At 41.8% G+C, this 26,169-nt stretch overlaps 1 protein-coding gene across 1 annotated transcript; it reads right to left on the bottom strand.

Annotated features, from left to right (window-relative positions):
* Positions 1-374: 374 nt before the first annotated feature.
* NTPCR (nucleoside-triphosphatase, cancer-related) lies at positions 375-16,372 on the bottom strand. The gene is made up of 5 exons (XM_008501112.2): positions 16,257-16,372; positions 13,757-13,919; positions 12,685-12,778; positions 11,370-11,579; positions 375-6,837 (listed from the first exon to the last, which is right to left on the bottom strand). Exons 1-5 carry the CDS (start codon positions 16,288-16,290, stop codon positions 6,769-6,771), a joined length of 570 nt encoding a protein of 189 aa, XP_008499334.1. The 5' UTR covers positions 16,291-16,372; the 3' UTR covers positions 375-6,768.
* Between the last annotated feature and the right edge of the window lie 9,797 nt (positions 16,373-26,169).

The raw sequence follows: 26,169 nt of genomic DNA, 5'->3' as shown, positions 1-26,169 counted from the left end.
TAACATGTTAAGCAGGTGGTAATTCTGACTAGCAACATATCACAGATTGCTATGCTGCATGCAGCCTTACTGAAATATTGTGTGAACAAGCCAAGCTGCACGGGTTAACAAAAGTCAAGTGGGAGAAAGAGAAGTATCCAGTGCATGGAAAGCCTTCAAAGCATATGGTGCACCTTATTTGCAAAGAAAGCAGCTTTGCAGAAGCAGCTGCTCTTAGGTATTATCTCGTGCTCCTGTTTGTGTACAGCAGTGTTTCTCTAATTCCAAGTAACAGCCCCCTTAGTAGTTGCCAAAGGGCCCAAGGGAATCCTCCTCAAGGACATGGAAGTGCAAAGCAGGCTGTAATTACTGCCTGGAAGTGTTTGTGTTGGGAAGGGAACAGCTGAATGCCTTGAATTGCTGGACACAGCTCAGTGTCCATGAAGACTTGTAGCCAGTACTTACAGAGCCTTCTGGATTTCCCAACCCCAGAGAAACTGAGCTGCAGCCAATTTAATAGTTGCATAAAGACAGATGAGGCAGGAAGGGAGGCCACACTTTCACAAAATTTGAGAAACACTGAGTTACAGGAATGCATGACTACTTTGGCAGCCAAAAAGCTACAAGAAAGCCTTCCTTCACTACAGTGTCTAAACACACACACACACACACGTCTTCTTTTTTTTTGTTCTTTTAAATTAAAAAAATTGCAGCTATCAGTGTCTTGCTGTTCCTCTTTACTGTAACTACCATAGATTGTTTCTAATTCTCAACACGATCATGTGCAGCCAGGCTGTCTTGTCCCAATTAACAAGAAAGATTTGACAAGAGATGCTATAGCTAAGTCTCATTACTGTTAGGCAGTGCACAGTTGCTTTCTGAGCTTCCTACTGTGCCACACTTAAGAATATAAGTGGTAGAACTAAATAACACCTAGTGAAAATAAAATGATCCAAGTATGTTTTGTGTGGCAGCAGTTTTTGGGGTTTTTTTATTTTGAATTGGTTTCAATTGCTTTCTGCCTTATCGAATTAAGGAATTGATTTCCTTTCACTTCAGGCATTGATGAATTGGTTATTTTTAAAGCTCAGCACAACCTGGGCAAAATTCTGCTCATGTTCTCAAGGGCAGAGTGTTCATGTACAGCCCCCTGAGAGACACAGGGTCATCAGAGCAATTTAGGCTGCTAATATCTTCTCCAGCATCCAGGTGTGATGTGGAAGAGGGAATAGAATTCAGCTGCTCCCTTCAGACCATTTCTGTCAGACTGCACCTTTCCTTCCACCCCAAGTGGAACTCATGAAGTGCTTGGTTACAAATGAAGAATGGAGGTGGAGAGCTCCTTCTGTCAGCCACCAACCTCATTTCTGGCAAACCTGGGGGGTTTGCATGGCACTCTACTAAGATCAACCATCACTGCTTTGTCCTCCTAAAACCCTACCTTGTGTGGAGGCCAAACCAAGCAGGCAGCTGTGGAAAGCACTAAAATTTTTCCCATGTTCACTTAGCCTCACTTCAGCCCTCAATTTTCTCATCTTTATCTTCTATTTGAATTAATTTCCATCAAAAGTAATTCCAGTAGTCCAAATCAACATGAATTATGCTATGTATCCAACTCAAGCACACTAACCAGACTGGTGCTTCTGGTTCTGCACCCTGAGATGCTTCACAGTTCCTGACTTACTTCAAGTCCCCTGGAGCAGAACTTCTTGGGGACAGCAGCATGCCATGAAGTGCAGGCTCCTGCTGCAGAGAAAAGATGTCCTTATTCCTTGGTTGAGGCACTGCATGCAAGCAAAGCAGACCAGGAGTCAAGGTAAGATCCAAAAACTAGTTCCTTTTCATAGCTGTGCCTTACACAGTTATTTTGCCTTGAAGTTGTTACTTTCACAACAAAAAAACCAAAACAAGTGACCATTAATAATGGTAACAAAAAAAAAAAAAGATGACAGCACAAACTCCCACAGAGAGGGAGAGTGAGTTTCTCCATAGCTTTGGAGATAAGTCTGCTGTTGCTAGTAAGCCTACTGCTATATGCAGTGTTCTTAAATCTGGGCCAACCCTACAGAATAATCAGACATGGTTAGAAATAAAACCTGGAACTAGGTTTGAGCTTGTACTGAGCTTAGATCTCCCCCTCTGTCTGCATGAGGTAGAGATGGACACACTTACTCTGCACATGATGGAAGATGCATTTAAGGCTCTGGTGTAAACCCAATAAATAGGTACCCAACCTTTACAAAATGCCTAAATTCAACAGTAAGCTGCTCTACACAGCTCTACATGGCATCATGAGGCACCAGGGGCTGTAGCAATGTTATTCTAGCACCAGTGCCTACAGGTGAATGAGGGATTCAATCCATGGTTTTATTCCTGAAAGACCTAAGCAGGTTGATACTTTTTAACACGAGTGCTTCCGAGCTGCAAGATGGTACCTGTGACACCTCAGGAACCTCACTTGTTGGAGTTTTGGGCTCTGGATGAAAAGCAAAGGCAATTTTTCACTGCTTGTGGGTCAGCTGGGGCACAGATGAGAAGTTTCACAATGCTTAACACTGTCAGTAAAACTTGGCCCTGAAGATGCTGAGGCTGAGCAGTTGGCCTAGGTGAGATGTCTGCTCTTACCACAGCTGTGGTGGGGAAAGGAAGAACCTTCTTGTTCCTAGAAGCTGCAAGCAGTGAGGTTCCCATCTTGCTAGTAAGCTGAGAGCATCCTTTGAGGAAACCAAGTACTCAGGAGGCCACAGGAGCATTTGGTACATGCAGTTTCTCACAGCAATGCCAGAAGGAATGAAGAGATGAAGGCCTCACCTGTGTCTCCCCTGCTTTAACCCCAGGTAACATCACCACTGCTGAAAAGAAACACTGGGAGTGATTCTATCCACAGGGTCCTCACAACCAGAGAGCAGAGAGGAAGGCATTAAGTACAGCAGGAAGGGGAATAATGAATATATGGTAAAGCAACCACAACCACCCAGTACTTCAGGCTGTGCATTACATCTAGGATACCCAACCCCCTTTTCCCAAACTTTCTTTTCACTCCTAGGCTCTTGTTAACATCATGCAGTACAAGCCAGGTGCTACACTCCTGAAAGATGAAACATGGCCCAAGGGTCTGGGAGAAGAGTTAGGAACATTTTAGCAAAGGCAACCACAAGCTGCTGAGCTGCTCCTGGCCACCAGGTACAGGGACAAGCCCCAGCCTGGCCTTCAGCCCAGCTGCTTCCCACCCCAGCAAGCAAGTGGTTAACAGTGATGGGCACAACATACAATGTTCACTTCTGTTCATCCCAAAATACAAATGCTGGAGGTCCTGCTGCTCCCCCCTTCTTGAAGTGTCACAGCAGCTTCTGTGAAAGGCACCTGAGTTCTTGCTGAAGTCTCACCTCATTCCCATAGACAGAAAATCCTGACGTTCATTTAAGACAAATGGTAACAAAAAGGACTTGGCAGTGTGAGTCTTCTTCCCTTGTCAAGCTAGCCAGATACTCTCAGTATCTATGGATGACATTCTAAACCAATTACTGAGTCCTTAGGAATCTCTGTGATGTCATTCACAGCTTTTTTTTTCTTTCAAAAGGCTACTTACTGGAATAAAGCAAGAAATATAATCTGCATTTGGCTCCAACTCACCAACTGACTTCTCTTCCTGGGGAATTTAAGTTAAAGATCAGCTGAATTTCATGTAGCTCATCTCAGAATATCAGAATTACCAGTGAAATTCTCCAGCATGTAATAATCATTTTCTCATCAATGTGTATTTTTAATTAACCAATTATTGCCTTATTTAGAACACTCCCTGGATGGGGAGTATTACAGAGTTTAAGTAGTGCTTGCACATCCTTAAATCTGCAACGCAGACATATTACTTAATAATTAACTTTGCAGTAGGTCCAGTGTTAAAGAGTCACCTCTCTCATTCAGCTTCCTCAGGTTTCCAAGTAAAAAATTGTCTAATGCATGATAAATAATGCAGGCCCTGTTTATTCCATGCTGTGGGCAATTTTATCTTGGAATTACAAGGCTCCTCACCAAAAAATGTCCTTGACTCCTGAGCTTTGAGAGAGTAATTGGTACCTCATAGTTTCTCCTTGTTTACAGGTGCACTAATGTTGTCATCTGGAATCTTGCTGGCACATCAGAGGTTATTTTCCCCAAATGTGTGCTATTAGTAACATTTGCCCATCAGGGGAATCATGAATGCTCTGCTTGTTATTACAGTGCTCCTTCCATATAGCAGTGCAAGACCAGACAACACATTTTTACCTCTAAAGGAAACACAGAGTGTCATAAAAACTAAAGATCAGTTGGAAATACTACTGTCTCACTCACTGGATGTGTATTTGAGACAGGAGAATGATTTCTTAAGGACTGTCTCAGATTTAAAGGCCAGAAATGACTGTGAAGACAATCTAGGTTCTCCTGCTGAACACAGACCACAAAAATTTCTATTTCTCTGAAAAGCACTCTAGCTCAGTAAGAAGATGGGCTTAAAAAATAACAACAAATTAAAAAGACTCTCACTCATCTTGAAATAGGTAAAAGAAAGCTAAAACCACTGATCTGAGTAGCAAGAATACCTTTTTATTTAAAACAGCTGAAACTCCACTCACAGCTGGAGTGAAGGCAAAATCCATCTCTATTTTGGAGGTTTTTCCAGTGACTGCCTAACCTCACTAGGAAAGGTTTTGCACCATGAGCTTAAAAGTACTGCAAGTGCACTGCTCAAAAATTCCTCCAACTTCTCAAGATTCTTTTTTTTTCCCCCAGTCTATTAAATAATGGGACTGCAGTAGGCATGGGGCACCATACGTAGGGCACTATAAGTACTTTTATGAGGAACAAATAGCACTTTAAGGTATGGACTCCCCAAAACACTGGTTGAACTGGGATTTGAAAAACTGAACTCTGCCAGCACTCCTGGAGGAACTCCCCTCCCCAGCCTCTACAGAGGAGTGTCAAATATCTCCAGTTTGTTTAACTCATATAAGACTCAACTGCAGTCCCAGTAAAATCCTGCTAGAGTTTGGGTGATTATTTCATCATTGGAAGCACTATTCTTTTGCATCATATTTTACAGCTTAAGAGGCATCACATTACAACAGAGGGAAAGCCAAAACTTAATTGCAGAGATATTTCTGTTCACTGCCCTGAGAAAGTTTACTTTGGTCCCAAGTCCTTCACCCCTCTTCTCAAGGTGAGTAAAATGCCTGAAGCAATTAAGGGATTACTGATACCTTCAGGACACAGATTTATTCTGCCAAACACAGCCAGGGGCTGAACATTCCTTTCCAGTCCCACTCTGAGAAATTCTTTTTCTCAAATATGGTGAACATGATACCATCCAAAGGGGCAGGTGGCAGTGTAATGGGGCAGGCAGGGAACCAGGCCATGGCAACCTTGAATATGGCATGTGCCTTCCTTCTGTCATCTGGGGAGGGTTGGTGCTTGTACCAGATCCTTGTTCTGAATCCAGGAAAGAGAAAGGAAATAAAAAGAAAGGACATTCCCTTCAAGCTCCCAGCTGTTTTCAGGGCACCTGTAAAAATGCCTGTCCCAGTCTAGCCCCCTATGACTCTTGGTGCTGGTTTTTCAGGAATAACTGCAATGACACTTGAAAATGCCTTTAAATAAGTTTGCTTGTTTTAACAATTGTTGAACTGAAAAGAAAAAAAAAAAGCTAAGAAATCACTAAATTCTTAGCACCTTTTTACAGCCAGAGATAAGTGTAAATTGTACAGTGAACATGTGTGCACCCAGAAGGGAGTTCTGTTTTCACAACATGCAAAACTGATAAAGAAGGTAGCACTTTACCTGATAGGGGAACACATTGTCTGATACTCTCAAGCATTTCTTATTTCATCACTCACCATTAAGCATGTACAGAACTGAAAAAGGAAAAATCCCAACCAAACCTAAAGTATAAATAAACCTAACAGACTGTATAGCCCATAGACAAATGCAGTATTAAGCTGATCCTGATTTAAACTCTGCATGAAAAACACAAGTCAAGATCTGACTGAACTTCAGGGACTTGAAGATTTATATATATATACATACAACATTTTTATTAACCCTATTATTAATAACTATTAATTCATTTTTTATTTAATTAAGGGGGTAAAGTTGGTCATTTTTCCTCCTGAAGTGGAATTTTATAAATGTCACTTGGGACTAGAGAAAGTTTCCTTGAAATTCTAGATAACCCTTGTTAACTGGAGAGAGTTCTGGGGGTACAAGGAGAGCACCTGCTTACTCCTTCTTTCTCATGAACCATCAGCACCCACACTGAAGACATTTGGATGCACCTAAGCTTGGTCACCAACAGCAAAGATAAACCTGGCAGAGCACAACGCATTTTGAGCAAGGTTCTGTTCTGTTCTGTTCCAGCAGGGCTAAGTTCCAGATCCTGACTTGCCCACCCTCTGCTCTGAAGGACAAAGATCTCAAACAGGTTTGGCAGCTGATAGGTTTTAGGTGGTGTAACTAAGGTCAGAGTCAGAGCACCCAACTTCCAAATGCCCAGGTTAGACCTGGAATGTTAGAACTGGATGTTAACTATGCATCTGTTCAAGTTTTCACTAGATTGACTTGGGAACTGAATAAAAAAGAACCCTGCTATCTCATTTTCATATTTTAGATTATCACCAGCTTTACCCTGCTTACCCTGGAGGCTCCATTCAAGTCTCCAGGGGCTAAAGCAGGAAGGACAAAGTCTAAGACATCCAAAAAACATGGTAATGCTTTGTTAAAATTAAAGCTTTAGTATTTACAGGCAAGAAAAGCTCTTCATTTTCTGCACAATTCCACAGCTGCCAAGATGTCTTGCAAAATGCTGTTTCTGTTTTCCTTACTGACCTGGAGAAAAAGAAATTAAAAGTGATGTAATTGGATGAATAACATCTACATTTGTTTACTTCAAAAACAAAGCAGAAATTCTAATTTCTTTCTCAGTAGAGGAATGCTGAGTGTCAAACACTCCTTCTGCCACTAAGAACACAATAAGCTAAATCCACAAACCTGCATATTTAATTGAATATTCAGTGGTCTTTTTGATTTAGTTACCCATGGTATTCTGCAGTATTCAGAGCTTGAATAACTAACAAGAATCACTTGAAGAATCAGCATGTGCTTTTGTCATTATTAGAAATCCCTCTCAATTACAAAATATAATATCCCTACTATAAAGCATTTTTATACCTTCAGTACTTGCAAGAGTTGTATTTATTAGAATGACAGATCTAGTCTAAAACATCTGCAACAACAAAAAAAATAATTAAAAGAGGCTTAGCAGCCCAACTCTGTATTCTGAGAATCCTTAAGCATTGCAGGAGAGAAACATCTTGAAACAGAAACAAGTTTGAGGAAGCTGGGGGGCTTTTTAGCACACTACAGAAAACTACCAAGCAAATGCATTTGCTGTCAGCTCAGCTCCCAGCTGCAGCTGGGACAGGGCACAAAGCTGGAGGGGATGTGACTGTGTGTAAATTACCCCCTCTTGATAGACCTGGTGTTGATCAGAGCCCAGTGACCCCCAGTGCCACACTTTATTACCAACTCACCCAAAACCTGGACAGGTGGCTGGGGTGGTGAAAGGGTTAACAAGCAATTGTGAAGTTACAGCAAAAGGCTCATTTTAAAAAGCTGAGGAAATTTTTCCCACTGTTGAGATCCCTGCAGAGAGGGCAGGAAGAAATCGGACAAGGACAGATGAAAAAATAAAAAAAAAAAAGGTAAAAACATATTTTTAAACAAAGTTTGAGAAATGCTGTTTGAGGAGGAGAGACCCCACATTATGGATGGCATAGCACTCCCTGCCAGCAAAGTTTCACTGCATGCTACAGGGAATGATTAAGATCTCAGCACAAGGGTTTGTATCCCTTCCAATGCTACAGTCAATGCTCAAAGGAGAAAGTGGTTTGGTTTGGTTTTTTAATAAGTGCTACCTGGAGAGTTTGGGCCTAGCAGCTTACTGCTATTTACAGTCACAGATAATCCTATCAAAATGCTGGAAACCAAGAGTGTAAAACCAAGAGATAGTTTCTCACCTGTACCACTTGGATTCAAGAGAACAGATCAACTTGTGATGGAAAAGAAACATTAAAAAAGGAAAGAAAAATATGGGAGATCTGCCTGGAAATGGTGCTGGTTTTATTGAGTACCATTCCAAGCCTGTTGTAAGACAAACAGAAAACCCCAGAATAACAAAGAAAGCAAGACAAGAAAGAATGGAATTGCTCTTCAGTAAGGCTGTTGTAGCATCAACAAAGTAAACACGGCACAGAGCACAGATCAGCAGAACTCTAAATCTCACAGCAGTGTCCTGATATCCTGACTTTCAAAGGACCTTTTGAAGATTTAATAGCTCTTCCCACTGCCTCTCAGCCAACAAAAACACTACTACATTATATCTATCCCTTTTCCATACCTACATGCCAGAAGTCCAGTGAGAGCAGCAGAGAGAAAGTGCCAAGTGCTGGGAAATTTTCACAACTGTTTTACAAAGGCTGCTTGACAGACAGAAATCTCCTCTTGAGACCTGGAGGCACTCCATGCAAGCAGCTTTCCCAGAAAGAGCACATCTCCCAGTATTTGTAGATTTTCAGACAGGGGAGTGAAAATAACTGCAAATGCTGCTTATACTGAGCAGTTATCTGGAAGAAACTACCACCTCTCAGACTCCAAGCAGGCAACAGCAGAGGACAAAAAATTTCTTCTCCTGTTGAAGTACTGTCAAGGAAATGCCTCTTGTACAGTCTGTCCAAACTGAAGCTTTTCTTCTTCTGATCCATTTAATTTTTTTCTTTCTTTCTTTCTTAAAAAGCATATGCAACCAAACCAAATTAAGCCAAATTAATAGCTTGGAAAACAGGAGAAAATGAGTGGATGCCAGCTGCCAAGGATCATCTGATCCTATTTCTGACACCGTGTCTGCAAAACTACACAGAGCTGAGCAGTGCAAAAAGAGCCTCTGTAGTTTCACTGGAAAGTTGAGTTCTCAGCAAAATGGAATTGGGTAACAATGGAAAGAAATGTGTTAAGTATCAGAGCTCCTATCATTAAATGCTCTATACATAAGAAATTAAACATTTGGGACCAAATTCTCAACTGTTTCTAGGGCATCTGGGCCCATTTGCACCAGGTGAATGTGCTTCCAAAGACAGGAGGGACTGTAAAACCCCAAACAGCTGTTTCTATGCAGTGTGAAACACCAGAACTGTCCTTGTGAAACCAAGGGAAGGATGAGAAAAACTCTGCTGAGTTACTTGAATGCAGCCTAACTCCCTATTAAATGACAAAGCAGTCAGGACTGTTTTGGAAGTGAGCCACCTCTTTCTGCACACTTCCAGACACTATAAAAGTCAGTAAGAAATTACCTTGAGCTATTTGGGCATTCCAGGTTCTCCCCATGCCACAGCACTTGAAGAACATAACTGGTGCTCCAGTATTTACTTCAGCCAGTAACACCTCTGACTCCCCCTGGGCAGGTTCTGTTCCTGCTCATGCACAGGTTTTAACTAGCTGGGAAAAAGGGTGTTGTGTGTCACTGGAGCAAGGGAGACAGATGCACAAGACTTCAGCACAGCAGTTCTCTGCCACCTGGGGACTCCTGCAGTCTGTCACACATTTCACACCCATGCTTTTGGCTAATGGATTCACCAGAGAACTACTGAAACAAAGAAACCTGCACATCCTCATCTGAGCAGCATAAAGAGGATGGCTAGTTGGTTTTGTTTTTTTTTTTTTTCCCCCAAGTACTTCTTTTAAAGCTAGAGAAAACTTTGCTCCACTGAAATTGGCTGTAATCAGAACCTTAAGAGAAAACCAGTACCTTAAGAGAAAATCAGTAGTGGCACTGTGGCACATGCTTTCAGCTGTGTGGCACATGCTTTCAGAATACCACCTGATAAAAAGAGACACTGGGAGCCTCAAAAGCCTCCTTGAAAAGCCAAATGTAATTTTCTAGCATTCTGTTTACTCCTCTGAGAGGACCAAAGGCACACTGCTGCCTTGCCACCACTGCAGCCTGAGCACAGAATGAGTGTGACTGTCACTGAGGCATTCTCCATTCTCCATTCCCTCTCCTCCAGTAAAAAAAGTCATAAAATTCACATTCATGTGCATCCCTGCTCAGTAGCCTGACAGCTAACACCCATCAGCTTGTCAGTGGGAAGCCTGGCACTCTGTCCCTGAAAGGAATGGCAGGAGTTGAATGCTCATGTGGGGAAAGGAATCTTCTCTCACCTCTGCTCCTGGATTGCTTTAGTGCTTAATTAAACAGGAATTTAATTAAGAAAAATAGAAGATGGTGATGGGATGACCAACTAAAAGAAAACTTTTCTGAGCACTTCCAGTTTTGTTAATCTCACTCTGAAGAGGAAAACAGAAGATGGAGGCTTTGCTTTCCCTGCAGTAATTAAGACCACTCAGTATGAAGCTGTTAAGATAGTGGTTTTTCCTTCCTCATTTGCTTGGATGAAAACAAAATAAGCATTCTCACTGTCACCTGCATCAGATGAAGAGCAGGCTGCAGCTGCATACTCTTCTACAGTACACTACCCCTTTAAGCAAGCCAGAATGTGTATGTCCTACTTACTGAATTTGTAATTCATAGAGAATGCATGGTTTACTTTTGGATCTACAGCTTTTTTCCCCTCTACCAATAGTACACACTGAGCAGGAAAATAAATTAAAGCAGTGGGGGCTGCATTTAGCCTGTTTTTGTGAAGCATCTGGGACACTTACAGATGTTAAGGAAACCTCAGGCATGCAGTCTTGTGAACAGGCTACATTTTGTTGTGGTAAGTGCTTGAGAACTTCCCTGTAACTCATCAGAAATGCACTTTGATGCCCTAATGTTCTGAAAATTATTCCTATAAAAATAACAATGAATGCCAAAATTGGTTCATTGACTTCAGAGAAAGCATAGTTCATTTACAAGTGTCTGTCTTCTAGAAATTACTTCTGCAAACTCCACTGCTGTCTTTTTTTCTTGAACATGATTACTGGTAATATTTCTGCAAGCCAGTCTGAAAAAAAATATTTGAAACTTTACTGTACTTTAAAAGGTTTAACTCTTAGGAATAATGAATACTTACACTGCAGTAATACTATAGCAAGCAAACCTTTTAAAACAACTATATCATTACTTCTACAGCTCTTCAAAAGCAAAGCCAGCTGTGTGAGACTGCTACAGTGAGTGCCAAATGTGATTTTTTTTTAATAAGGTGAACACCTGCCCATTATGAACAAAATGGTCACTAAAAAACTTGTTTCATACAAACTACCCACAGCTATTGAATGGTGTAACAATCAGTTTTTAAACAGAGCCAAATACAAAGCAGCAACCTAGAAGAGAAGGCACTTTAAGGATATTAAATATTACTCACATTGAACACTTTAACATCTTTTCTACTTCTTATTTCTTCAACAAGATCCAGTGGCTTTCCCTTAGGCACAGGAATGGTTCCAAGCACCACAGTTCCTGAGGCAGCCAGTGTTTGGCGAACAGCTTGAACAAAAGCCTGGCTGAAAAGTTCCATTTTACCAATCTCATCTATCACACAGATATTTTTCTCTGCATCACTGCCATGGTTTACCTGTGGAAAAGTGCATCAAGAGACTGTAAACAACATAAAACGTGGAACAAGCAACAGAAATAATTGCTATGCTAATAAAAGAAGTATTTCCAGAAGAAATCAACTCTAGGTATAATACTGGGGAAAGTGGAAGAGTCATTTAATTCCCAACTTCATTCTTCCCATCAAGTTACGCATTTAGAATACAGCAGGCTTTACACAAGTATTAAAAAAAAAAAAAAGACTTGAATTAAATCTAGATTTGGAAGTTTCTCCTCTTGTAGCTGGAGCATTTCTCTCTGAACAACTTTCTTCAAAGCTATCTGGATAACAACCAAGCTGCTCTCACATCATCACAGTCATTTTCCATTTCTTTGTGGAGATTTTGCTTATTCCATCACCCATGGATTCCATGTGAATTCTATCACATCCCTTTAGGTTGTAGGACAGGCACCTTACTAATGTATTTGTGGGTTTTTTCCTTCTTAAACAGTACCATGCTGCAGAGTGGTGTGAATAGGGAAGCCAAGGAGAGAACATGGGTGATCAGCTCTGAGGGAAAGGCAATTTGGAAAGCAGAGGAATTATTCAACAGGAAAGAAAGTGTACTCCCTACCCTTGCTTGGTAAAAGTAACTGAGAACTCTTCTCCATTACTTATGGAGGTGAGGAAGAAATAAGTCAAATCTTATGATATATCCATGTATACCAACACCAGCCATATTATCCAGAATCTAAAACAAAAATATTAAAAATTAATAGAAAAAAAAAAAAAGTTTGCCTCTTGTGAAGTATTTGCTTCTGGGAAAGTGGAAGAACCCTAAGTAAAATACACCCTAAAAATCTTTTCAAGCTCAGTCCTTGCTGAGTAGCTGTCTTATCTAAAATACTTTCATAGATCAGGGAGCTAAAAAGCCAGTATTTGTCACTAGGTCACAGACTGAGAAACTGAGAGAGCAAGCAAGATTTGCCTTTCCAGATTCCTGGTGCTGAGGTCAGTCACAATCAGTGACAACCAAGAAACAGCCCATGTATTAGTATCAAAAACAAGTGCTCTAGAAGGACCTTCCAGTAACACTGATGATCAAAAAGCAACCATTTTTCAGCAGCTTTCACAGAATACTCACATTTCTCAACATAGGCAGAACCAACTGTTCAAAGGAAGCAAGGTCTACAACATACTGTCCAACTCGATGCTCACGTCTTGAAGAAGAATCAGAACTGAATTTGGAAGAAATACACAATTACTTCTAAGTAATGAGTTCAGAGAGAATTCACTGCAATAATTTTGGGTGTATTTATGAGAATTATCCTAATTCTTCTAATAAGAAGCTCCCTTAATTCTTCTAGGGAAAGAAACTCTGTGAATCATCCATGAAGTCATATTGCAGAGTGCATACTTCCAGACAATAAATATCCCATAAGGTACCTTCACAACTATGTCAGGTCAAATGTGAACAGTGTATGGAAGGATAATGGGGTCTAAAAGCCAGCAGGTATACTTAGACTGCAATCAAAATTAATTTGGTCATGTGGCACAACAGCACCACAGCAATACACTGTCCTAGGTGAACCTCCTTTATTAAGTATGCAAATTATTTACTCAGATCATCTATGTCTCAAGGAAGTGCTGCCATCACACCTGGACCTAGACTAAGTTTTGCACAAAGTGTGAAAAGCTCAGTCTAAGGAATCAAGAGAGACTGGGAGCCCCTCTGCACTTCTGAGGCCCCCCTCTCAGTAGGACTCTGAAACCCTCTTAGAATGAACATGTGGATCTGCAGGACAGTCAGTGGCTCTTCAAACCAGTGTTATATCCAATTTCCCTTCATTTCCAACTTGTCTCCATAAATGAGTTGGTGGAAAGCTTCCTCCCTGCCTACAGTAAGCTCTTCCTACAGTAAGCTCCTTACTTTATACCAAAAAGATTTGGCTTCACAATAAAAGGCTCAGCAGTGCTTCCTCTGTATCTGGTGTAAAACAGGCAGCAAGAGAGAAAACACCTCTCCCTGAGCACATTTTCAGTATTTCACTATGAACAGAGTACTCTCTCTACATACACAATACAGGCACCAGCCAGGACATGAGGAATGAGGAAAGAACCTGACCAGGAAAGCCATTGGTGTGCTGGAAATCACCTCTGGAAGAGCACTTAAGGTGCTGACAAACTGGAGCAGAAACATAAAACAAGCTCAGTACCTGACCCTAGATAAAGGTCCTCGTTTTCCAGACAAAGTGACAACATCAAATCCTGTTCTCCTGCCACCTTCTCGAACTTCCTCTGTGTAAAATCCATCAATGGGAACACCTGAGACTTTTAGAGCTTGAGTGACTTTCTGGATTAAAGTAGTCTTTCCAACCCCTAAAAATAAAGAAGAAACACAAAGCACATGCAATTAATCTTCTCCACCAAAGCCCATTTTTTAACACCACAGTACTGATTCAGTCCAGCAGAAACACTGATTGCTTTTTAAGTTTGCAAAATATTTTTTTTTAATTATAGGAAAACACAGAAACAACTTTTAAAGTTCATCTGGTACTGGCACTGAAGTGTTCTATTAGCCTTTAAGAAGTATGTCTACAGTGAAACAACAGAAGAATGGTAAAATTATCCCAGGCTACTACTAAACATTAGCTCAGCCACAAAGCTTGCCCCAGGGCAGGTAAGAGCCACACTGTTTGTTACACAACTGATACCCAAGCTCTGCTGAAGACTGACTGATAAATCATCCTGTCCACCACCACTGCTGTTCAGTACTTTTTAAGAACAGAGCTGAGTTCATCCCCCTGTTAGCTCACGAGGTCAGAAGTGACTGTTCTTACACCAGGACCCTACAACTGGCACAAAGGACACACTGCTTCTGTTGATGTCCTAGAAACTGTTGAGATACCAGGTCCTATGTGACAAGAAGTATTTCCAAAAATAGAAGCACACACCTGGAAATAGAAGCAAGAGAGGTTTTGACTAGATACAGGGAAAAGCTTTTCTATCTTAAAGATCATCAAATCCCAAAAGAGGCTGCCCAGAGAGGCTCTACAGTCTGCATCCTTTGAGGTTTTCAAGACCTGACTGGATAAAGCCTTGGATAACCTTGTTTGGCCTTACAGCTGATCCTCCTTTACACCTCCTGAAGTCCTTTCTCACATGAATTATCCTGTGGTACTATAATCCATTTGTTTACTGCAAGACAGATTCTTAAAACCCACACTCCCTGTTGTCTCCTAGCACAGCCTGATGTATTTTCTACAGTGTGAACGTTCACCACGTTCCAAGCTTCCTCTCAATTCCCACAACTGAGCTGACTGCAGATCAGCCATTGCAGAAGTACATCCCTTGACAATCTCCTTTCAAACTCAGCTTTATTGCCTCTCACAAAAATTTAGTGTTATTGCTTCGTTTTCAATCACTGTAAAAAAAAAATAAAATTAGAAAACAGAAAGCATTCTGCAGAATAAACATTTAAATGCCTGGAGACAGGGAATATAGACCAAATGAGGGGTGCCTAAAGAAATAATTTCACCATTCACATACCAAATTCCTCCCTTAGATTTTAAGCAGATTTAGGAAATACTTTCTTAGCAGTGAATATTACTGACAGAATATTCTGTAGCTTCAAAGGCACCTTGCCAAACTATTAAGCAAAGTTTTCAAAACTGAAGCTAAGGGCTTGCTGGGATTTGGATAGTAATAAAATGACAAATGTGGCACTATCAGTATGCACCATCCTTTTGAGGCCTTGTCTCTGGAAGTCCTACCAAGCTAAATAGCTTTGTTAATCTGCCATTTGGTTACCTCCTTCACTAAACTGCCAAAGAAAGCTAAACCAATACACTGTAAGTTTAAGAAAGCTTAAATGCACACATTTAGCTCATCAAAACAGTGCACTGGAGTTAAATTAACAGTGACAGGGCCTAACTTCTGCATCTCCTGGATGCCATTCAGTGGATAGAAAGACAGAATGAAGTGGGTGGAAAATACTGCAATCTCAGCCTAGCAGGAGCATTTTAAATTAATTCCAGACGAGCTGGGGATCTGCAAAAGGTTCTCTACTTCCAGAACAGAGAAGGAATCTTTGCAAGCATAATAAGTGGTTATTTCTTTAATGAGTTCAACCCTCATACCCCATACACCAGAATCAGATTCCCCTGCCACGATAAACTAATTCGCTGCTTCAATCAAAGCCTGCCCACCTGCCACACCAATTATTACCTGCAGCTGAACATGACTGAGGGTGGAAATGCTAAATCACTACGAAGAAGTGACAGAAAGGATGAACGCAGTTTAATTCCAGCAGGACCAGCTCCGTTTCCCCCAGCACTGAGCTGACGGGCATGGGCAACGCAGGAGCGCCGGGAAAGCTGCACACCCCGGGACAGGACTTGAAGTGGGCGCTCATTAGGAACAAATTAACGAAGGCAGCAGCTCTGACCCAGCAGGAGGCCCAAGGAGAAGGGAGCAGCAGCTCCAGGCCTGCAGCGGGAACACCCCGCAGGCAATGAGGGGCGGGAAGAGCCGCTCCCGGGACCCCCTCATCCCCCGGGACCCTCTGACCCCCCGGTGCGGTGCTGGGGCCCTCCCGCAGGTGCCTTCCCCTGGCTCTAAGCGCTCCACAGCCCCTTCAGGCCGAGCAGATCCCGGCCCCAGCAGCCGCGCTGCTTCCCCTTGCCCCGCTCCCCAGGCTCCGGCTGCTCACGTTACCTGGGGGTCCTGTCAGGAAAACGTGCTTGGACATGGCGGGGGGCAGCAGGCCGAGCTCCGCCTTCCCTCCCACACTACGCGGCGGGGATGGCGGGAGAGCTTCGCTGCACCGCCCCTTCGGTTCGCTTTGCTCCGCCCAAACCTCTGCCTTCCGGCCGCGGAGAAACGCGGCGGTAAGGCGACGAGGAGCTCTGCTGTGGGGATGTCCCTGTCCCTATCCCAGCCATAGCGGTGCCCTGAGGTGTTTGCCCCGGCGCTGCCTGACATGGCGGCTCCCGGGGGCCGGACGCAGCGGCAGTCCCGAAAAGGGATCCCTGAGGTGGTGGCAGCCCCGGCAGCTGCTGAGGGGAGCCTGGCTTCTCCTTTGGAAACTCCCGAGCAGGCGGTGTCTGCCGGGGCCCTCCCGCCCGCAGTGACGGACGATTCCCTCTTTCCCTACGGATTATCCCCCCCTTCCCTACGGACGATCCATGCCGGGGCCTTCCCGGGCTGTGTCGGGCTCGAAGGCGCGGCCCAAGGGCTGTGGTGTTTGGCAGAGGACGGACGCGATTTTAGGTTAGGGGAGAGGAGAAAAGAAACGAGCAATTTGTTTCCTAAATGTGGGTCGGTGTTCGTGCAGTCAGCGTGAGGTATTTAGTTTCTGAGGATGTTAAGGACGTTCTCCCTGGAGGTTTTTTACCCATTCCGTGCTCCGGGATGCAGCAAAACAGATATTTAAAAGACAAATGGGTTGCCTGATACCTCGGTACAGACAGCACATGAAACTTGAGGTTTAATAGCCAGGGGGGTGTTAGAAAGCAAGGAGAACTGGGGCACAAATGCAAAGGTTTTGTAGGTTTAACCAAGTCCCTGGCAGACATCTCTCTGCAGCCCAGAATGTACAGGGAACAGGGAAAGGGATTTTTGTCTGATTGCTGCATTGTAGTGCCAGGAGCCTGGGTGAGGTGATGCCCTCCCTGCCACTGAGGTGTCCTGACTCCTGCCTGGCCCTAAGCACCAAAATGGTTCTGAAAAAACCCACTGAGCTATGAAGGTGACACATCCTGGTTGGTTGCTGCTTGCATCAGCTGGAACGGATCTCTTCAGGTTCAGCACATCTTTGGCTTTCATTTTCAGTAATTTCTGAAAGCTTAGAGGTTATTCACCCCTTTCACAAAAAAAAAAAAAAAAAAAAAAATTCTTTTCAATTCTTTTCAGCTGGATGAAATGTGTATATCAGGAAGTGTAGTTCTCAATAGACAGGGATTTCCATAAACTGAAAATATTTTTGATGTGTACATCACTCCTCCTTCCATTGTTTTATATTCTTAGTTGGGTGAAGGGCAACTCTCTAAGTGATTCTGCATCTCTAAATATACAATATTTTCAGGTCAGCTGGGATCAATAGGTCATTCAAAAGTGTGAGGGATGCAATTGGCTGTTTCATGACATAATAAGTGTACCACTGCAATTCTGGCTTCTGAGGAAAGCAAAAGTCTCTTCCAGTCTCCAGTTACACTCCAGTTACGGGTCAGTGCTCTTGTGAGATAGAAATTATCTTCACTGCTTTCAGCAGGAGAAGTTGCAACAAAGATATGTTAAAAGGTGGGCTTAATAAATTGCACATTTGGTCCCTTGGGTGGCACACAGAACCAGAGTTGATGTTTAGGATCGTCAGGCAGCACAGAGGGAAAGGAAGTTTGCCAGTAGGAAACAGCAAACTGAAAAATTCTCCCTCCTCCTAAATCTGGTGCAAGGAGATCTGGTAAAGGAATACTTCTCTTGAGCTGGGATCTACAAAATGAAAGCTTTTACAGCTGTACTACAATTGCAGGTGAAGTACTTCTGCTTTGTGTAGTAGGCTACCATTTAGTCAGGCAGTAGGAAAAACATTCTCCTCAACTGCAGCCTCAAGGGAGGTGAAATCCATGTTGTCCATTTGCCAGGAAAAGTATCCTTATAAGCAGATTCCCAGGCTTTTCCCATTACAGCTGAAATTCCACAAATTCAGGCTGATTGGGTCAGGCAGAGCACAGTTAAGTGGTGAGTGTAGAGAAGATGTGGTTACTGCCCTGAGCAGCTTTGTAGACTCACTGGGTGTATCACTTATGATCAATGCACTGAATATATTACATGGGATCAGTATACTTCTGGTTTACATAAAATCTGGGGAGTCACCAGAAGCAAAATTGAAGTGTTCTGAGCAGAGCAGGGGCTGTTTGTATCATAGGTTAGAACATCTGTACCTTTCTTTGGCTTAACTACTTCACTGGATCTGGCCAGAGGGGAGATCTGAGCTCTTAATTCTTGTTTTCCTGGCATCTGCTTTCACTGATGACCAAATTTAGTTAACTTATCCTTCTCTTAAACATAATGATTTGTATTCCTCATTTCACATGAGTAGTGTGGAACATGTTTCATGCTTGAATAATTTAAAAAAACCCAAAACTTGACAACTCTGGTATGCCTGTTGTGGGGTATGAGGGTAGAGAGGTAACCAAGACAGCTTCCTATGTCATCTAAAATGAAAACTGCATTTTCATAGTTTATCTTCTAATGTTTTGTGGTTTGGTTTGTTTTTTTTTCCAGGAACAATGGGATTGTGATGTTAACTCCTGGGTTTCTGCCAGTGTTTGTCAGGCATCTTTTATCTAAAAGAAAGAACCACAGAGAAGAACTGCATATTTACTGGATGATCAACACAAGAGCAACACTTTATGACTGGCTGCTTCACCCTCACCCTGAACTTCCTGTGCAGAGCTGACTGGGATTGATTTTACAGGTAAATTTTCTATAAAATATTCAACTATTTCAGTCTGGTTGCCCAGGAGGGCCATGTAAAGAGGCCTAGACAATGTTGTTTTGGTTTTCAAGGAGTTTTACCAGGTTTTATAAATCAATCTTTCCTTTTCAGAAGTGTGTATAGAGAGTTTTAGGGCTACTGCTACTGTCTGACAGAACCCTTGATTTCTTATGCTATATTCCAAGAACCATTTCATCCTGTTTCCAGGTACTGGGCTTTTACAGTTATGGTAATGTGGATCTTACAAATAAATGTGTGAGTAAAGTAGTTCCTGCGTCAGGGCTTAAATTAGATAGCATTCTGCTTTGATTTCCATTATTTCCATGAAATGGTCTCTCCTTCTAGATTGAAGTCATTCAAAAGCATCAAAGCCAGGAACTAGTTGTGCCAGTTGTGCTTTTGTAGAGTTTTGCTGTCATGAGGACCTCATGTTTGTTAAATCAATCGGATGCTTTTTTTGGATTTTTGGCAAAGATTTATACTGTTTAAGTTTCTTCCCCTGGGTATATTTATTTTATAACCTAGTGACTGCATAGAACACACAGGCTGCTCAAGAAGCATGAGCTGCAGCATGCCAGTTGTCTTTGTAGCTGTGTGCTGTAACCAGGGATCTTTGGAATCAGCCTGTGTGCTCTCCTGGTGGTGGGATTTTTGCATTCTTGGCTGGAGATGGTTGCCTGAAATAAGTAGAAACTCATCCCTAGCAGTGAAGATAACTCTAAAAGAAAATAGACAACATGGGTTTCGTTCCTTTTAGGATGAGGAGAAAGAACCCAACAGCTTTGCCTGTCCCAGTATGGATAGCTTAATTAGCAGCCTTTCATCCTAAAAGGTTGTCAGCTCAAAGTATTTTCCTGTCCAGCTGCCTAGGGCTCTGTTTTTGCAGGGTGAGGGTCAATTAAATTCAACTCATGCTGAATTGAACTGTATGGTTGGTCAAGACCATGAAAGAAGTATTTACAGAAGTTTAATGCCTGGAGAAGGCCCACTCTGGTATATCTGGCTACTTGTGATTCTGCATGATCTGTGGAGACTTAGGAAGGAGGTGCCAATCATTGCTCAAATCTGATAGCTAAGCCTGGGGAAGCTTACATTTATTGCTAGCTTTTCACAAAAAAACCTGCATAGAGTCCTAGACCTTTATGTTGAATGGGGTAAAATTAATTAACTGCAAATTTCCAGACCAGTGGCTAAGAAAAGAGGTCATTTCTGATATTTATAGTATTCCCTAGAGTAGAAGCTGGAAGGAATGAGAGTGTAATCTACCATCTCTGACCTGCACCCTCGATTGGGCAGTAATTTACATTTCAGTACTCTGCCTCAAGGAAGGCTCAGTATGTTGTTACAGTGTTAGCCCTTGGTTTATCAGGTGCTAGGTTTGGTTTGGTTGGGGTTTTTTGGGGGGTTTTTTTGCCTTATGGGGGAGAGAATGTTCAGGTTGAAACCCTTTTCTTGCTCTCCAAAAGAACCTGTCTTTTCAATTCAGGAAACCAAGTTTTTACACCATTTTGCTTACTTCAGGATAGGAAAGTACCACGGTTTTTTTTATTATTATTTTTTAAAAGATATTTAATTTTTAGAGTTCCTTATTTTGTCCTTTTTCTTGCTTGCAAAGAATGCTCCTGCTCACAGAGAGTGGCCCTAGCTGTGTAACAGCTGGCCACCTAATGATATTAGTGATGGTATATCTGACTTGGCTTTGTTTTGTCTGTGGGGTAATTGTGGCATCAGCAGGTGTCTGAGAATGAGTATTGAACATCTACAGTCTTGAGTCTCAAACTTCCCAGAGAGATAAGCCAGCTGCATGCAGGGCTGCTCTAGGTGCAAACTGGTATTCCCTTTATCAGTAATTTATCTCTGGATATTTTGTGTGTGGTTCATGCAGTAGAAATCCTCAATGGTTGTGTTCCCCAGACCAAGAAGAAATTCCTGAAAGTATTTCCTCAAGATAGAGGCAAAAGAAAGAAATTATATCCAGAGTTTTAAAACTCTTTATATGGAAGTTAGAGAATTTTTGTGGAATTGAATTTACTGTTTTAAACAGAAACAAACCAACCTTCAAAGAATGAAATCCTCTGTTTCTACCAGCATAGCATGTCAAACCTCCTGGGCAAGAGCAGCCAGTTTGGCAGAGGGGAAAAAGTACAACTAAGAAACTGCTATACATTTTAAAAAAAAAAACAACATCTGAATATAAGGAGAAGACCCTTTTAATGGTCTGAGGGGAATTATGTAGCTTAAACAGAATCCTTTTTAGGTAGGAGAGAAGACACATAAGAGGTTAGCCCTTAGCCAAAATCCATAGGAAACCAGGTTTCATTGTTTCAGTTTTTGAGGAAAATTCTTGGCTGTTTGGTCTTTTCAGTAATCTCCCACATCCTGCTTCTTCAAAAAGAAAACAGTCCTCTTTAAACTGCCCAGTGTTTTGTGTGGTATCCTTACCTTCTTAGAACTAGCAAGAAGCAGTCACTCTGGAAAAAAAAAAATAAATCCAGATTGTTTTTTTTATGGGATGACAACCCCAAATTTAATCAGTTATTTTGACATACTCGCCTGCAGATTTCAAACTTCTGCTGAATTTAGGTGTCAATTGAGTCATCTAATTGAGGAGGAACTTTGTTGCAGTAGAGAATAAATATGATTGTATTGCTAAAGTTTTCAGTTGTTTCTTTTTAACAGTTTTGCCAAGAAAATGTCATTCTTGTGATTGTTGTATTACCCAGGCAGGAACATGAGTGAATATCTACCCTGCTTTGAGTGGCAGATGGCAGGGTGCTTGCTGCAAGCTGCTGCACTGGATTGAGAGGATGAGGCAGTAATTCCTGTAAAACAGTTCAATCAGAGAAACTGCAGGATGAAGTGAATACAAAAATCTCAGGAAAACGGAGCAAATTATTTCCCACTGGGGCTTAATCTCTTTAAATGCAGTAAAAAAACCCCAACCATATCCAAAGTTAAAAGGCATGAATAGTTAAGAGAATACAAAGAAAAGCCAAGCCAGTCTGACATGCTGTAGATATATGTGTGTGTTTAGAAGAGTGTAGTTTTCAGATTTATTTTCCTCAGGGATGTTACTTTTTTTTTTTTTTTAATTAACAGCTTTTATGCATAAAAGCTGCAGTGGTAAGCCCTGCAGTTTACTGGTGGATAACTGTAAAGATGTTCCAGGGAGTTCTTAATTCAGAAGCTGATCCTGGGTCCTCTTGTCTCGAGTTGCCTTATGAACAGACAGATACATGCAAACAAATCTCTGACCTGACCCACAGATTTCCCAGTCTCTCCAGGGCCTGTCTTGGACCACCACATTCCTCCAGTAGCCAATTTTCAGACCCTCTGATCTTCCCAGTATCTCGGCCAGACTTGTGGCTGCTTTGATACCTGGTTCCCAAACCTCTTTATCCTACTTGCATGGTAATCCAGCTTCAGTTAATGATTAGACACTGACATGGTCACCCCAAAAATAGGCACACACTCTGTTCTCTGTGGTTGCTGGCACCCCAGACACACAAGTCACTGTCACCTGTGGTCCTCACTTGAGTTGTTGGCCCCCATGTGCTCCAACCTCTCCTCCTCCTGGCACCCCCAGCACAATGGTCCTTAGCACTTGGATCACTTCAGTTGTTGGCACACAGACCCCTCATTTTGTCCAGTTGCTCCTGGGACCTCTTGTCTGACTCCACTCTGACTCTGGCACTTCAGACACACCATGGTACACAGACTAGAGGGTCCCCTCACTGAAGAAGATACTTTAAAATGGAGTTTAGTAGGAAGGTGGGGACAGACTGTGGTGATCAGGTGCAGGGCATGGTGAGATGATGATCAGAAACTTGTTCACATACAGTCAGCCCCTCTTATCTCTCTACTTTCTGTGCTGTTCCTCCCCAAACTACCTTGATACCTTCTTTCTCTCAACTTTGGTTCATACCCTGAACATTCAGTGTCTGGTACAATCCCAAAATGCACTTTCTTCCCTTTAATCCCATAGTGAGTCCCAGACCTCTGTAGGCAATAACTTTCAGTCTGTAAGATGTTGTGGAGAGTTTTTTCACTGACTTATCTTGAGGGGCTCCACACCCTATCTGTGTGCTGATCCCTCTCCTGGGATGGCTCTAGGAAAACTGAGGCTTTCAGAAAGGGGCAAAAAGGATCTGATGGATCTGCTGGTAGTGCAGTTCTTCAGTGCCTGGCATTCAGGTTTGGTTTGTGGGTGTCCCAAGCCTGGTTTGCTGTGGCTCTGCATATTTACAATAAATTGCATTGTTTCCCTCCACATCTGTCATTTTATTGCTTACCATGAAGTCCTTCTGTTAACTCCTGCCATTCAGCTTTTTTTTTTCCTTCTATCCTGAATCATTTAGCATCAGCAGAAAGATTTTTCACTTTTCTGTCCATTCTTCTCTATATAATTTGTGATGAAATTGAATAAAGTAGCCCCTAGTGTAGCTCCAGATGGACCTGTGGTGAACTTAATCACTGAGAAAAATTCCCACTTACCCCTACATTTTCTTTCTTGGCTTTATTATTTATCCATAAGATTATACATTCCAGTTTGACCTTCAAAAACCTTAAGTGATCCCCCTTTTCCAAGGCCTTTTGGAAACCCAAATGGACTTTGTTTCCATGGGCTCCAACCAAATCCAGGAGATTTGTGAAACATGACTGGTTTCATTCCAGGACCAGACACCACATTCTTGTAGTCATCTCCAGACATGGGTATGTCAGTAGGTTGATTCCTGCTGACAATGAGGAAAAGCAAATTACAGACCTGGCCCCTCAGCTTCAAGAATGTAATTTTTCAGACATTTCACATCCTTTTTTTTTTCCCCCAAAAGTTATGAAATCAGAAGAATGAAGTAACAGTGGAACAACAAAATCTAATTTCCATAAAGCAGAAATTTTCTAGCTTTTCCAGCTTTTCTCACCTTAGTGATACCCTAATTATTTCAGTTATTACCCAGCAAGATATTAATCAGTGTAAGTGAAGTTGGCAGAAATTAAATTGTTTTCTTGTTCTTTTCTTTTTTCAGTTTGGGTTAAAGCTTTTGATCACTCAGTCAAAAGAGGCCATTAGGCACATCTAGTTGTATCTGTGTTATCACAGATGCCATGAAATATTACCTGCTTATTTTGTGTGAAACCCAATACATGATGGTTGTTTGAAGGTTTCTCTTTTAGAAAGCTGTCCAAGTGGAATGCTGAGGATTTACCAACAGATTTCAGTAAAATATTCCAGTAGTTAACTACCTTCATTTAAAACTTTCATTTTTCTTCCTGTTCAGATTTTCCTAGCTTTGGTTTTCAGCCAGTGAATCTTGGTATGTCTTTGACTGCTTAATTAAAGAAATTGGATGCTGTTCTACTAATTGGATGCTATGTGTGCTTATGTTTGTGTCAATATCAAAGAAATGCCTGCACAGGTCTCTTGCTATGTCTTCCCCCCCACCCTACCTGTTAGATTAAGGGAGATCCTGTACCCTTGCTCTTGTTAAAAGAACAGACACATTTTCCCCAGAAAATTCTGTCACTGGGAGTTACTTTTCTATTCCTTCTTTTTCTACCAAGAACAGAAAAATAGGAAAAGAAAATTGCATGCTAAATAAATTCCTCTTTGTGCCACCTGTGGTTTTGCCCAGGCACAGTGAGTCACAGAGAGTAAACAGTCTCTCCTGTGCTAAAATCTATACAAACTCTGGCATGCCTGTCAGTCATTTCTTGCCTGTCATGAAGAACAAAACCCTATTTCAGCATTAGCAGTTAATTTTATTGAAATTGCTGAATAGCCAATTCAGCTCAGTATTACTGGAGAAAAAAAGTTATTTGAGCAATCAGGTGGAATTAATTTTTAAAATTATAAAACCATCTTCATGGTTACCATTTGTTTTAGTTACTATTCTTTATCTTGATATGTTCTCTAGCCTGGCTGCATTTGTCATGTTACTGCTAATGTAGTTATTACATTTACAGTTATTAATTTCTCCTAGAAACCCTTGTAGAGGGCTGTGTATAATTCTGTTTCTGTGATTACAAATTCTGATTCATCAGTTTAGATTGCTGTTCAGAAGCCCTGGTTGCTAGGAACAGTGGTTTGCTGCCTTGCCAGGAATTGAGCATTTATTTTCTTCCCAGAAGAAAAGCTTGTTATTTAATTGTTCCTAATATGTGCTTTGTCTGTGTGACTGATGTTTGGATCCATTTGCAGTTCAGGTGTTTTTCAAGGAAGGATCCATCATGAGTGAAGCAAGTGCCTCATCACCAAGTGGGTCCAAGGCAATACACAACATTTCAAAGTTATGCCTTCTGACCTTGTGTCAGAGATTGGCCATCATCCTGCAAGCACTTAGGTTTTTAGTCAGTCTTATTATACTGTTAGTTGTAGTAATAGCTTGATGAACCAGCAGTATCCTGTTCCTAGTGGTAATGAACATCTCCTTCCTTTCATTTTCATTGGAAATACCTACTTTTGCACTAGAAAACTTCTCTCATTTAGTATTGCTTCTGTTCCATAGGGGGGAAAAAAAAGTCTAAATCTGTGTTAACCTGGAATTAAGTTTAATTGTTGGAGAGTACATGTTGGAAAGTAACATCTAAAGATCCCCTGAGCTGTCCAAAGGAGGGCTGGCTGCTCTGATTTGTTAAGCTAGTAGGAGATGATGTGGCAAAAGCCCTTATTTTAATTTGGGAAACTGAAAGGAAGAAAACCTGGGGGTAGAGGGAACAGCTAAGGCTCATAAAGATGATCTCTTTTCCCTCAGTCATAGAACATAGAATTGTCAGGTTGGACAAGACCTGTAAGAACATCCAGTCCAACCTTTAACCTAACTCTGCCAACCCAGCTTTACCAGCCCACTGTTAAACCATGTCCCTCAGCACCTCAGCTGTGTTATTTCTAAACACATTCAGGGATGGTGATTCAACCACTTCCCTGAGCAGCCTGTGCCAGAGCTTAATAAACCTTTCTGTAAAGAAGTTTTGTTCCTAACATCCAACCTCAAGGAGTCAGAAGTCTTCTGGCTGACACCCTCAAATGAAAATGTCAAGGGTTTTATTATTTACCTGGCCTGAAAAAAAGAGCAAGAATGGTTCTTTCTGTGCTCTTGTCCTGATGTCCTAATCTTAGGGTAGGGCATCTTT

This window comes from Calypte anna, chromosome 3 (genome assembly GCF_003957555.1).
Source record: "Calypte anna isolate BGI_N300 chromosome 3, bCalAnn1_v1.p, whole genome shotgun sequence".
Classification (NCBI taxonomy): domain Eukaryota; kingdom Metazoa; phylum Chordata; class Aves; order Apodiformes; family Trochilidae; genus Calypte; species Calypte anna.
Note: the sequence above shows the minus strand (reverse complement) of the source record. Positions and strands in the feature narration are given on the sequence as shown.

Bases quoted from the DNA above. Each gene is read 5' to 3' on its own strand.
- NTPCR (XM_008501112.2), bottom strand. From the start codon at position 16,290: ATGTCCAAGCACGTTTTCCTGACAGGACCCCCAG. The intron at 12,779-13,756 runs GTACTGAGCTTG...TTCCAAATTCAG, and splicing joins GGACCTTTATCTAGGGTCAG to TTCTGATTCTTCTTCAAGAC. The intron at 11,580-12,684 runs GTGAGTATTCTG...ACTTTTCCACAG, and splicing joins TTCTGCCTATGTTGAGAAAT to GTAAACCATGGCAGTGATGC.